The sequence below is a fragment of the Callorhinus ursinus genome, unplaced genomic scaffold, assembly GCF_003265705.2.
Source record: "Callorhinus ursinus isolate GAN/ISIS: 27379988/994484 unplaced genomic scaffold, GSC_fseal_2.0 scaffold14, whole genome shotgun sequence".
Classification (NCBI taxonomy): Eukaryota; Metazoa; Chordata; class Mammalia; order Carnivora; family Otariidae; genus Callorhinus; species Callorhinus ursinus.
In genome coordinates this window covers 9,976,849-9,990,674 of record NW_027397076.1, presented here as the reverse complement: position 1 = coordinate 9,990,674, position 13,826 = coordinate 9,976,849, and the positions used below count along the sequence as shown (strand labels likewise).

General features: G+C 34.3%; 1 protein-coding gene across 13 annotated transcripts in view; it reads right to left on the bottom strand.

The window, feature by feature from the left end:
* ANKS1B (ankyrin repeat and sterile alpha motif domain containing 1B) overlaps nucleotides 1–13,826 on the bottom strand; it is a 1,107,306-nt gene that overhangs the window by 934,981 nt on the left and 158,499 nt on the right. For 12 of the 13 annotated variants that reach the window (XM_073900444.1, XM_073900442.1, XM_073900438.1 and 9 more), the window contains exons 2-3: nucleotides 12,267–12,347; nucleotides 2,358–2,514 (exon numbers count right to left, since the gene is read on the bottom strand). In XM_073900444.1, the coding sequence (XP_073756545.1) occupies nucleotides 2,358–2,514; nucleotides 12,267–12,347 (238 nt within the window). The remainder of the gene's footprint in view (nucleotides 1–2,357; nucleotides 2,515–12,266; nucleotides 12,348–13,826) is intronic. The other variant, XM_073900443.1, reaches the window with a different exon arrangement.

The following is a 13,826-nucleotide window of genomic DNA, read 5'->3' as shown; positions in this document are numbered from 1 at the left end:
ATCAAAAGAAATAACATACAGGCAAATGCTTTGTAAATGTTAAATATCAAAATATAAGACAGAATTATTTTGAAAGAAAGTTGTATTAGAAACCAAAGACTACTTTCAGAAATCAGAACTAAGCCCTGACAATTATACATAATTTTACTACATGGAGCATAATTGGTTAGGAGTTTGAGCTTTGCATCAGAAAAACCTGGATTCAAATATGTAGTGCATTTCTTAGTAGCTGTGATATCATGGGCAAGTTATTTAATCTCTCTAAGGTAGCTTCCCATACATAAAATTAGAACAATAATTAATCCCTATCTCATCAGGATGCAGTAGAGCTTTGTAAGATAATAGATGAAGTACTTTGCACACTGCCTGGCATATAGAAAACAGTCCATAAGTGACAGGATTTATGATGACAATACCAATATGCTATTGTGGAGGGCTCTGAAATTAGAGTCCAAAGTCTGAGTTTTAGTCACTCAGTAATGTGTGGCCTTACATGACTTATTTAGCTTTACTGAGCCTAATTTCTCATCTATAAAATGGGAGCGATACTATCACTTCAAGGGTTGTGAGAATTAAATAACATATTATAGGTGAAAGTGCTTAGCATGGTATTTGACTATGTCAAGTACCATGTCTCAATATATCTTTATTATTTTCATTTCTCCCCTCTGTTGCTTAAATACATAAAGGTTTATAAGTAACTAGTACATTTCTACCCCATTCAGAGGGGGAAAATAAGAAATAAAGCTAAAATGAAAAGTTACTTTTACTAAAATAAAATTCCCACATCAGAAACAGGAGAAATGACACTAAATGACAGAAATACATCAGCACTAAAGGAGTACCATATACAAAACAAATAAATACTGACAGCATGGTATTAAAAATCTCAAGAAATTTTTTAATTTATTTCCAGTAGAATCCACAAGACAAAGCAACTTTCAAATACAAATGAATTCTAAGTGTTTTTTCTTATTTTCACGTCATTTAAAAAATATTTTGCTTGTAAAAACTAACATCTTCTTGTTTAACCTTGGATTGTTTTTCCATCTTACTATTTCAGGTTCACTTTGGGGCATTCAGACAGTTTTAAGAATAACCACCAGATGGCTCATCCCACAAATGATCTTTTAACTTTTGATTTTCTGAAAAACAGAACAGCATTCCCTTAAATTTCCCTTTAGCATGATATGCTGATAAAGATAGGCATATCTGTCATTTTTTAAAGACTGAGTTTATGAATGTATTTGCATAAAAATACACTTCATTTGGTAACCTATAAACATAGATATTTTGTGATAATTATTAATAAGACACTTCCAATTAATACAACATTTTTCCTACTCAGAGGAACTTTATTTCTATAACTGCATTTTTCTGGGGAAAAAATGTATTTTTCTTCCCCTTGGTGTTTATAGCTAGTGCCAGTGTTACTTTTTAATCTTTAGTCTGAATTTCAGTCAAAGGCCTGCAAAGTCTGTATTCATTTGAACGGTATGCTAAATTGCACTTTATTAGATGCGCTTGCCCTAGAGTAACCACTTGCATTGATATTGGACAACTGCCAACCTGCAGCTTAATGCCATGGTTGTAATTCAATTGTTGGACTACATGCTGGTTTTCAAATATAGTTTTACAAAATGGAAACAGTAGGGGGCATGCAGAGCTCAAGATGTTTATTACCATACTGTACTAGGGGCCTGTATTTTACTTTCAGAAATCTGTGGTCTTATTTATTTAGAATACTAAGAATGGCATTCCTTTTTTAATATGTCAGTTATGTGTAATATGGATATTATGCACTTGAAAATATTTTTACTTTATCTGTCAGTATATTGCTGCTGTGTTTTATTCAACATACTCTGGGCATATATACAGGAAATTTTTAACTTAATATGTGACTACCAATGGTTTATACTGTATTTTGCATTTTGATTCACAAAACTGTATTTGCTATGGAAGTGTGGAAGTAAATGGAGAGTATTCTGCAAATGAATCTATCATCGTTTTAGCATTTAAAATCTTATTAAGAAAAGCTCTAATTCACATCATAAATGTGAATTTTGTCCTATCTTTAAATATTCAAAAACTACAAAATGGATGCTTATATAGTTAGGCAAAAATATTACTTTCTTTATGTAGTATTCTCTTGTTAACAAATATCTTTACAAAAGCCCAACTTAGGACCTATGTACCTAATACAAGTGCCAAAGAATGTTTCAATTTCTCCTTTAGGGAATTTAACAGTGAAAGGTCTTTGGCAGGGTAATGACAGAAATAATCAATTTTTCAATGTGGCGTTGCCTTTGCAAACCTCTAGAAAAACTACAGCATGAGCAAATATTTGACAAGTGCACCTGTTCATTGACTCTGGAATGTGATGGTCCATGATGAATAAGAATCTTCACAATTTCTACATCTCCTTTCCAGGCAGCCAGGTGAATGGGAAAATAACCTTTGTTGTCTGCTACATTTGTTGATGCCTCATACTGAAGTAGTTTGAGAACTATGTCCCTGAGAGGGGGAAAAAAAAAAAAAGAACAGAAAAGAAAATATGCTAAACACACAGATTTCAATGAACAGATAATTATGAACATATACTAGATGCTGGCTAGAAATTTAGAGTAAGAGATATAAAATTTGGTGTAAGAGTTAGCCTATTCAACATTTGGCTATTTTACTTACCTGGAAAACCACCACCACCATACATACACACACAGAGCACAGACTAACCAATGAAAGCATTTAATGGAATTCATTTGGGCAAAATTTATCTAATTTCAAAACTGAATGAAATAAGTAAAACATTTTTTTTTAAATGCCTCTTCCCATTTTTTTTAAAAAGGAGTTTTTCTCAAATAGCCCATACCTGAGATTTAGCGTGAAGGAAAAGCAGAGGATAAGCAAATTCCTTACTCACACACACACACACACACACCATACTACTAAGAGACATTTAGGTTAGTTATATACATCATTCCTATAGAGACTTGGAATAAGGAATTGAAGATGCATAAAAAAGAGAAAGTAGACAGCACAGTAGAAAAGGGGGGGCAGTTAATAGCTTCTCAGCCATGGCACACAACATATTTTGAATATCTGCTATTCATACATCTGCACTCCTTCACCTCTCTGTTCCAAGCTTAAGAAAAAAATTCAAGAAGGAAATTCATTCATGAGACAAGTTCCACCGCTGATCCAATATCAATTCATACTCAATATACCCTACCTATAAACATTTTGTACTCAATCCCCACCTAGTTTTCAAAGTAAAAATTCTGAACTGCAATACTCAACCTAAAGAAGACTTACTAATTTTTGGTACACATTAAACTGAATTTTGTATCAAACAAACAAAAACAGTAATTCTAAACAAAAACTCTATTTTTACTTAAAGCATTTATGAAGCAAATTCTATTAACTCACTAAATGAAATCCCACACATTATACGTGTGTGTGTGTGTGTATGTGTGTGTAACCAGTTACAATAAATTCTAAAGTTTCTCATATATAACAAATCACTGGTAGTAAGAACAAATATAACACAAAGAGCTAAATTTAAATATTTCATGAAACCAGACTTTAAATGTAAAGTAACAAGAAAAATTGGAGGAAGTCTGAATAGAAGTTATAGCTACCTCCCCACAAACACACAAAATAGACATGATACAAACATTACAGTAAATGGTAAAATACAACGAATGCCCAGAGTGTGGTCTGAACTTGTAAAGAGGAGAATATACCATCCCAAAATATACCTCTTTGGCATAAGTATTATTTTCGGCTGATTACTTTTAAGAAAGAGTAGATGTTGTTAAACCTCTGAAAACGGAATAGAAGTTACCTTTTTCTACGAGACATTTAAATCTATAAGGAAAACTTCATTTGTAAGGGAGTCCCCCTCTTTGTACCAGAAAATGATAATGAACTCTAAATCTCTTAGAAACTCTTATCAAGGGAGGAGGCAGAAACTTAAATCTGAGTAACAACCCCACAACTTGTTTATTGTGCTTTTCCTAATAACCTCCCATAACTAGTTCCCCTCAACAAACATCTATTTTATGTTCAGCAGGAAATGGTTTTTAAGGTGGTGGCAGGGGCCATTAAAGAGAGTTAGCTCAGTTTTTCTGGGTATCTCCCATGTATACACAAGAGGTATACATATTACTAAACTTCTTGTTTTTCTCTTGTTATCTACCTTTTTATTATGGGGGGGAGAGTGGAGGTTCCTCAGCCAAAAACCCAGAAGGGAAAGGGAAAATTATTCTTTCTCCCCCACATATGAAACATTGGACTTAATAGACAAATGTATGAAATCATGATGAAAGAACCAAGAATATGTTGTAGAAATATTTAGACTGTTCCAAGGAGTAATAAATTTTCTAATGATACAATTTCAGAGAAAATAAGAATAAAATCTCACTTTAATATTCTTTTTTTTTAAAGATTTTATTTATTTATTTGACAGAGAGAGAGACAGCAAGAGCAGGAACACAAGCAGGGGGAGCAGGAGAGGGAGAAGCAGGCTTCCCACTGAGCAGGGAGCCTGATGTGGGACTCGATCCCAGGACCCCGGGATCATGACCTGAGCCAAAGGCAGACGCTTAACGACTGAGCCACCCAGGCGCCCTCACTTTAATATTCTTTGTAAGAACCAGTAGTATTTTATAAAACCTGAATTTAGAAGATTTGGATCTGAATCCTAGCTACACAAACTACCTAATGATGTGACCCTAGAGAAATTACTTAGTCTTGTCTTTCTTTTTCTTTTCTGTAGGGGATATTGTAATAATAATAACACCCACTGGTCATGACTGGTAAGAGCTTTAAATGAGATCACAGAAGAGAAGCCACTCAATAAATAGTAAAGAGCTGTACAAAAATATTAGTTCTTGTCCCAAGTGCAAATAAAATCCTTTAAAAATAAAAATGCTTCCAGCAAATCATCTTTGCAAAAACAAATATGAAAATCAGAAGGACACTTGAAGGTTGTCAAATGCACATATTTCTCCTCACTTCTCTGCCATGCAAAAGTTACTATATAGCATCTTCTATTCTGAGATAAATAACTACAATGTGATAAGAAGGATTCAATACCAATGAATTAAAAAAGCAGTTAAAAATCAGAATAGAATATCTGTTTTAGAGTTCCAACTTTCTACTTACTACTTTGGTTACCTTGGGCAAATCAAATAGCTTCTGTCAGTCTTTCAGATATTGTTAAAATAGAATTCAGAGGCTACATCTTCCTGCCAGCCTCAAAAGGGTTGGTGTGACTCAAATAAAAAACAGGTATGACTGTAAAATCGTATGCAAACAAACACTATTCTCAAGGTAAGCTGCAGCAATGTTTAGCAATCCCAGTGTTTTTTTTTTTAATGAAACATTTCAGCATTTATTTTTTCTTTATTTTTTTTAAGATTTTATTTATTTATTTATTTATTTATTTATTTATTTATTTGACAGAGAGAGAGAGAGACAGCAAGAGAGGGAACACAAGCAGAGGGAGTAGGAGAGGGAGAAGCAGGCCCTCCACTGAGCAGGGAGCCCGATGTGGGGCTCGATCCCAGGGGCTTGATCCCAGGACCCTGGGATCATGACCTGAGCTGAAGGCAGACGCTTAACCGACTGAGTCACCCAGGCGCCCTGCATTTCAGCATTTAAATAAAAGGTAAAATGATACCAAAAGAAGACACAGTTAATTATCTGGATCTAAAAAGTAGAATTTATACTAGTCACAAAACAGACTTCTCCAAGTTTATATATCAGAGAAAGATACTTCTGTGAAGAGTTTTAATGTTATTCCTCAATGCCTAACCAATTAAAAAAAAATCTAAAACTTCTAAAGCCATTTACTTTCAAAGGTAAGAGGAAAGTTTAATGGGTTTATCAATCCTATTTTCTTTTACTCTCATGAAATCCATTCAGAGTTTAATTTGTTCTTCGGCTCAATTCTTCTTGACATTTTCTAATAATGTATGTGATATACATCCATTCTTTATTTATCAGGAAGATTCATGAAATAATGAAAAACTAACTTACTGACATTTGTATTGTGTCATATTACCACTATCTAATATGTAAATCGGAAAAGAATAATCTGTATGCCTATGAAATTGCCTCCAGTGAACAATACAATACTAACTAAATACTATTATATTTACCTTTTTTAAAGATTTTATTTATTTGAGAGAGGGAGTGAGATAGAGAGAGAGCAAGTGGGGAGAGGGAGAAGCAGACTCCCCACTAAGCAGGGAGCCCAACTCAACTGGGGCTCAATCCCAGGACCCTGAGATCATGACCTGGGCTGAAGGCAGACGCTTAACCGACTGAGCCACCCAGGCGCCCTATATTTACGTTTTCTTTTTTAATTCATTTTACTAAATTTGTTTATTTTTTTTAAAGAGAGAGAGCCAGTGAGAGAAGAAGCAGAGGGAGGAGGACAGAAGCAGACTCCTCCCTGGGCAGGGAGCCCTGCCTGGGCCTCCACCCCACGCCCCTGAGATCATGACCTGAGCCAAAATCAAGGGTCAGATGCTTAACCAACTGAGTCACTCAGGTGCCCCAAACTTGTTCATTTTATTCGCAGACATCAGCTAATGAATAGGCATGGCTCAGATTTCTAATGTGAAAATGTATTTATGAAATATGACGTTATATTTCTGATAAAAATGTGCCTGTCAGTCTTACTGAATCATAAATAAAATATTAATCAACCATCATTTATACATCTTATGAGGTATCCATGTATATTACAAGTAATAATGTATTAAACAGGCCCCTTTCCTGCATATTCATTAAGAAAAAATTAAATTTTGGGTACTATCTATAATATCTAAACTAGAATGGTATTTAACACTGGGATCCTACCCAAATCAGTATTATTTTCTTTTTTTTCAAAGATTTTATTTATTTGAGAGAGAGAAAGAGTGAAAGAGAGATCATGAGCAGGGGGTAGGGGTAGAGGGAGAAGGAGACTCTCCGCTGAGCAGGGAGCCTGAGGAGAGGCCCAATCCCAGGACCCTAGGATCATGACCTGAGCTGAAGGCAGACACTTAACCAACTGAGGCATGCAGTCACCGTATTCTCATTTTTATTTAAGTTGTTCCTTCTATCTTTCAAATGAACATGTTGACTGCACTTGGTTACTGGGCATGAAATATTAAATTATACTGATGAACAATGTCCATAAAATAGCAGTGAAGTAACATCTATATCTTGATCATAAAGTGGCATTCTTTCTTATATATAGCATTTCATAAGTAAGAACTGCTCTAAAATCCTAAAGTAAATGTGGTCGATGAGATCACAGAAAAAACAATTCCATTTCCCAGGAGTAAAACAAAATATCAAATTAAATTTAATAATAATGCAACTTAAATCACTGCAACATTTTGGGGCACCTGGGTGGCTCAGTCAGTTAAGCTTCTGCCTTTGGCTCAGGTCATGATCCCAGGGTCCTGAGATCGAGCCCTGAGATCAAGCCCACATCGGGCTCCTTGCTCTGTGGGGAGCCCACTTCCCCCTCTCCCCTCTGCTTGTGCTCTGTCTCTCCTTCTCTCTCTCAAATAAATAAATAAAATCTTTAAAAAAAAAAATCATTGCAACATTTTGCAGCTTGAGGCTAATACATAAGTTCAGGTAAAAATAGAAATTCTAAAAGTATTAATTTTTGCTACTTTAATTAGTATCATTTTCTGATAGATATGAATATACTTCTAATCCATATGATATATCTTTTAAGAAGTTTCAGGATATGTTCTGAGCAAAATTAAGTTAATTGGGAAGGTTCAAAATTCAAATTTCTTTACCTCAAAAGCAAATTTCCCCATAATTAAATCATAACCAAAGACATTTATTTTGTTCCATCCTTCCTCGTTACTAGTCCAAAGAACTTTGAAATAAATGCAAATCATCTTCATATGGATAGAGTATTTAACAAACTAATGAAATTCTCACATTAATTAAGGCCCTTTTGATTTTAGACTTTCTTGAAGATTTTACTCCTCCTTAACAGAAATAGAGTTGCAAATGTGTTTGACATGGTCAAAAGACCTTAGGGCAATCCACTCCTAATTTTCTAACTGGAGCTCCTTTTTATACTGAATTCACTCACATAGATTTCCAGGAAGAGTGAATAAGAGCAAATTTTAACTATTTAATATCCTTATCCAGGAAAGAAGCAATCAGATCAAAGTTATTTCTAGGTTATCCGAAGAGAAACTTTATGGACCAGACTATATAAATTTTTAGAAGAAGTTCTCTTTCATTAGAAAACCTAAGAAAGAGTAAATCAAAAGTACACATAAATTACTATCTGGATTCTAGATATAATTTGAGATACAGTTTGGATTTCAGATAATGGAGTCTAGGATTCAAGCATTAAATATTTAGAGAATGAAAAGCAAGAATAGCAAATACTTAAACCCGACACATAACAAAGAATATACATATTTCGAAGTTATAAATGATAACAATTTAGTGCTGACAGTTCTCAAAACAGCATCCAAGAATCACAGTGTGCCCAATATAGCTTAATGAGATGAAACTTAACAAGAAAAAAAGAAAAGGAATAATTTGCTAAGAAGGAGAACTGAAATAATTTTTGCTAAGAGGAGAACTGAAATATGAATACACATGTTTAGTAAAACCTTATAGTGAACAGTAAGATTATTATTAAAAAGAAAAGATTAGAAAAAGAAAAGAGGAAAGGAGAGGAGAGAGGAAGAGAAGGAAGAAGGGACAGAGGAAGGAAGGAAAAAGGGAAAGAGGGAGGAAAAAAGTGAGGGAAGGAAGGAGAGAGGGAAGAAGAAAGGCAGAAAGGCAGGCCAGCTGGCTGGCTAATGTCTATTCAGAAGAGAATTAAGAGAGCCAGATTTGTAGCAGAAATACATGAGAGAGGAAATGGATCTTTCACATTATAAAAAAGAAAAACAGAAATAGGTCTCTTGCCTATCTATTGAAATAACTTATAATCATTGCTAGTGGATTTTTTTCTATTGACCATGTTTTTTTCTATCATTCGAAGTTAATAATTTTCTAATCTGCAATTACAAATGACCCAGGAAATCACTAATAGAAGTACATTTTCTATTTTGTCTGGATTTGGCTAAGTGGAGATGAATTGTTCTTTATGAAATAATGTATTTCAGGTACAAAACGCTGCTCCACTTGTGGATTAACTAGAGTTGATAAACAAGAGACCCCAGTAAAACACACAAAATAAGAGGATATAAAACAGGCTTAATTTGCAGTATGAAGGCTTAGATTGTATGTTGAGGGTAGGAGAAAAGCTTGTGTTCAAAGCAAAATAAGAAGTTACAGAACCCTGTATTATTACTGCTACCTCTATGATTCCATGAACTTTAGCCTAGAAATCATGTTTTCGGAAACAATCTACAGCTGAGGCTACAACAACAATAGCAACAAACATGGAAATGACGTGTTTCTGTGCTGACTGCTAAGGCTTGCTTGGGAAGAATACAAAATAATCAATTGTTCATTACCTTGCTAAGTGAGAAAAGCAGAGGCAAAGAAAAGAAAAAAAACATTCTTCTCTGGCTCTGAGATATATACTATGACTTTTTTTCTCCTTCAAGTATCTTTTCTTAAGCCAGTATTTTAGCATTCTGTGTGAGCACACTAGTTGATGATAATGGGAGGCAGCCCAGAAATAGATAATAGAACAGAGAAAGCCAGCAAGAGTTTAGAAAACTAATGTGCATAGAGCCACAAAAGGAAGATAATGTAGAGTCATGGTAAAAGCATGCACTTAGAACTAAAACACTTAAGTCTAAACACAGCCCCTCCTTAATATCTAAGTGACCACTATATGTCATTTATCCAGAATGGGCTTATTTCTCCATCTATAAACTGAGGGAAGGGAGGGGGCAGGATTGAATAAACCATCTCTAATTTTAAAAATCCACAGGTAATTTAAGTAAAGAGATTACACTCTATATGAAAATCCAAATTTCAGAACTGTAGCATCATAGTACATAACTGAGCCACAAATACCAAAACAGCGTATCACAAAATGTTATAATTGAAAGAAACAATGGAAAATGTCCAGCTTATGTACTCATTATACTGAACTGAGCCCTAGACAGGTTAATTAAATGGCGCAAGACATATAACTAGCAGAGATAGGAAGATGGGATTAGAAGTCGTCTGCTTTTTTCCAATGCCTATAGAATGACACTGAGAAAAATCTTTCTAGAAAGTGTTAAAAAGATGGGATCTGCATATAAAAGCAGAGATATATAATTCTCAGAGAATATCTGCAATTAAAGAGCTCTTAAAAGATAGCTAAGATATCTAGTCAAATCCGCCCTCTTTATGATCTTAATGATTGCTAATCAATTCGCTTAAATTATCTTTACTTTGTACATTGCTAATAGAAATGAAAAATTATGCAGTGGACCAAAGGGAAACATATCTCAATGGTTAGAACTTGACAGGCCATCACGTGTAAATCAAAAACATTTACTAACCACTGAAAACCACAGATGGATATGAGTGCTAATCCATTTTGGGACAACATTATTTTGAGAAGTGCTTATCATGACAAGTTCAGAAAGAACAAGATAAGGAGGATAGCTCCAGTGCTCAGGCCCAAGATCTTCTGTCCATTAGATCTGACAGCTGGTCTTTCCAATTATTTTCCTAACTGAAATCCCCCTAAACACACAATTAAGATGACCAAAGAAGCCATCAGCATTGTATTTATTGGGCTGATTTAATTTGCCTTCATTCCTGATGGTACAAAGAAGAATAAATAGTAATCCCTTTAAAACATTCAGATTGTAGGTATCTGTATACATTTTACACTCTACAGAAGGACAGCAATATATTTTGAAAAAGACCCAGCACAATAAAAGGTTCTAAGTTACATGTATAAGAAATATAATATAGAATAGGGAGTGGATAAAAAGAAATGTTGTTTGGGGATTCTAATACTAAGAACCCAAATGATGAAACATTACATTTATGATTATATGTATAATTATATATGGTAGATAGATACAGATATATCTCCATATCCAGTGATAATGTTAGATTATGCAATAAGTTTAAAAATAAAAAATGTCATAGTGATAAATGACAAAAAGGGTGTTTCTTTTGTGAGAACTTTAAGGCCATAAAATGTAATCAAGTGTGCCTTGGATCTTGTGTCTCAATTCACAAAATAAAGGAACAGTTATGTGGGAAAGCAAAAAGCAACTAGCTTTTTTTTTTTTTTGTAACTAGCATTTTTAAGGCAGTAATTACTACATCTAAAAAAACTCTAGTAAAATGGGGGCACCTGGGTGGCTCAGTCAGTTAAGCATCCAACTCTTGGTCAAGCTCAGATTGTGATTTCATGGGTCATGGGATCGAGCCCCAAGTCAGGCTCCAAACTCAGTGGGAAGTCTGCTTGAAGATTCTGTCCCTCTGCCCTTCCCCTGGCATGTGCATGCACACACACTCTCTCTCTCTTTTTCTAAAATAAATAAATTTTTAAAAAACTGAAGTAAAAGTAAAATGAAATGATCCAAGTCTGGGAAGACTAATAATTTGGATCATTAGAGCAAAGGAAAAACAGAAAGGAAAGGGAGACATGAAAAGTCCCTTTCTTTCTGATGGGGGAGAACAGAACATCTGAATCATTCAGACTCCTCACATTTTGTCAGTAAACCATTAGGTAACCTAAATAAAACACTAGAAATGAAATGATGGTGATGGTTACACAGTCTTTCACTGTCCATACTGTAGGCTATCACATTATTGAAACATAATTCCAAAGGTTAAAGAAATTTAAAACCTTTAGAAAGACTATTTTGAATGACAAAGAAAAAGCGTATTTCCTAAATTTGAAGGATTTTGAAGTGGTTCATAGTCATAGTAAGAACCTATTAAGATTTTACTCTTGGTGAATACTCCCCATGTTAGATAAAGACACCCAAAAAAGGTAGGGTGGCATTACTAATTGGTTTTATACCATCCCCCCCGAAAACTACACATAACTAACATGTCCTGTCACTTCTTTATTCTTCTTGCATATTTGACTATTTTAGAACAATTCTCTTGGTTTATACGCTGCACATAATCATCCACAGCAACATTTTTACCAAGTTTAAATTGTCAGTGTTGCCACCTAGTGCCTCTTCAAATTCACCTAAGCCCAGGAAACTCCTGGCAACATGAGATAGGTATTATCAACATAATGAATTTCATCACATGTAACTAAATACACCAGGTTTCTAGTCCAAATAAATAGCACTTACTTATGTCCATTTAAGGCTGCATGGTGTAAAGCAGTGTAACCCGAACTGTCTGTGCAGTTCACATTGGGGCCTCGCCAGATGCTGCAAATAAAGCACAAGCGCAGAGTTAACAGTTAAGCAGAATCGTGCTTTGAAAAACAAAAAGAAGCCTCAGAGTCCCACAGCCAGCAGCATGTTGCATAAGAAAATTCTAGTCATGTAGAAAATGAATGCCATCTTTCATGCATTCTCCTTGGAACAATAACTTCATTTATCTGATATAAGGAAATTATTAGGGAATATAACCACCTCTAGAAATTATTAGTGAATGTAGGACTACTGCCATGTATTAAAACCTGAATCCAAAAATTCCCTATTACTTTATATAAATACTACAATATTGGAAGCAATTAACACTCAGCTACTACATTCTATACCAAAGAATAAAGATTTATGACACCTGCCTCCTCCATTTTAACACAATCCTTCTGAGATGTCAGAGATTTATATAAGTTAAAAGATATTTCTGCATTATGGGAAGAATATAAACCCTTCTTGCTGTTCAAATGTTACCAAGATAATCAGTATTTCATACTTGAAAATATAATTGAAGATTTGGACTGTTATAAATCACAAGAAGAGTTTTGAAGATATCATTTTACAACACAACATATTTTGAAGATAATGTATACATATTTTGATACTATTCACAAATCAATCAACATGATACATCACATCAATAAAAGGATAAAAACCATATGATCATTTCAATAGATGCACAAAAACTGCAAAAAAGAAAATCATCTGACAAACTACAATATCCATTCATGATAAAAACCCTTAAAGCAGGTTTAGAGGGAACATACCTCAACACATAAAGGCCATACATGAAAAACCCACAACAAACATCATACTCAAAGGAGAAAAACTGAGAGCTTATCCGCTAAGGTCAGCAACAAGACAAGGATGTCCGCTCTCACCACTCTTATTCAACACAGTAATGGAAGTCCCAACCACAGCAATCAGACAACACAAAGAAATAAAAGGCACCCAAATTGGTAAGGAAAAAGTAAAACTTTCAATATTTACAGGTGACATGATACTGTACATAGAAAACCTGAAATATTCCACCAAAAAACTACCATGAAGTCACAGTATACAAAATCAATGTACAGAAATCTGTTGCATTTCTATACACTAATAATGAAGAAGCAGAGAGAGAAATTAAGAAAACAATCCCATTTACAAGCACACCATTTCAAAGAAATTCAAGATGACACAAAGAAATGGAAAGACATTCCATGCTCATGGACTGGAAGAACAAATACTGTTGAAATGGCTAAATTACCCAAAGTAATCTAGACATTTAATGCAATCCCTATCAATACCAACAACATTTTTCACAGAACTAGAACAAACAATCCTAGAATTTGTATGGAATCACAAAAGACCCTGAATAGCCAAAGCAACCTTGAAAAAGAAAAAACCTGAAGGAATCACAATTACAGAGTTTAACTTGTATTACAAAGCTGTAGTAATCAAAAAACAGTATGGTACTGGTGTGCCTGGGTGGCTCAGTTG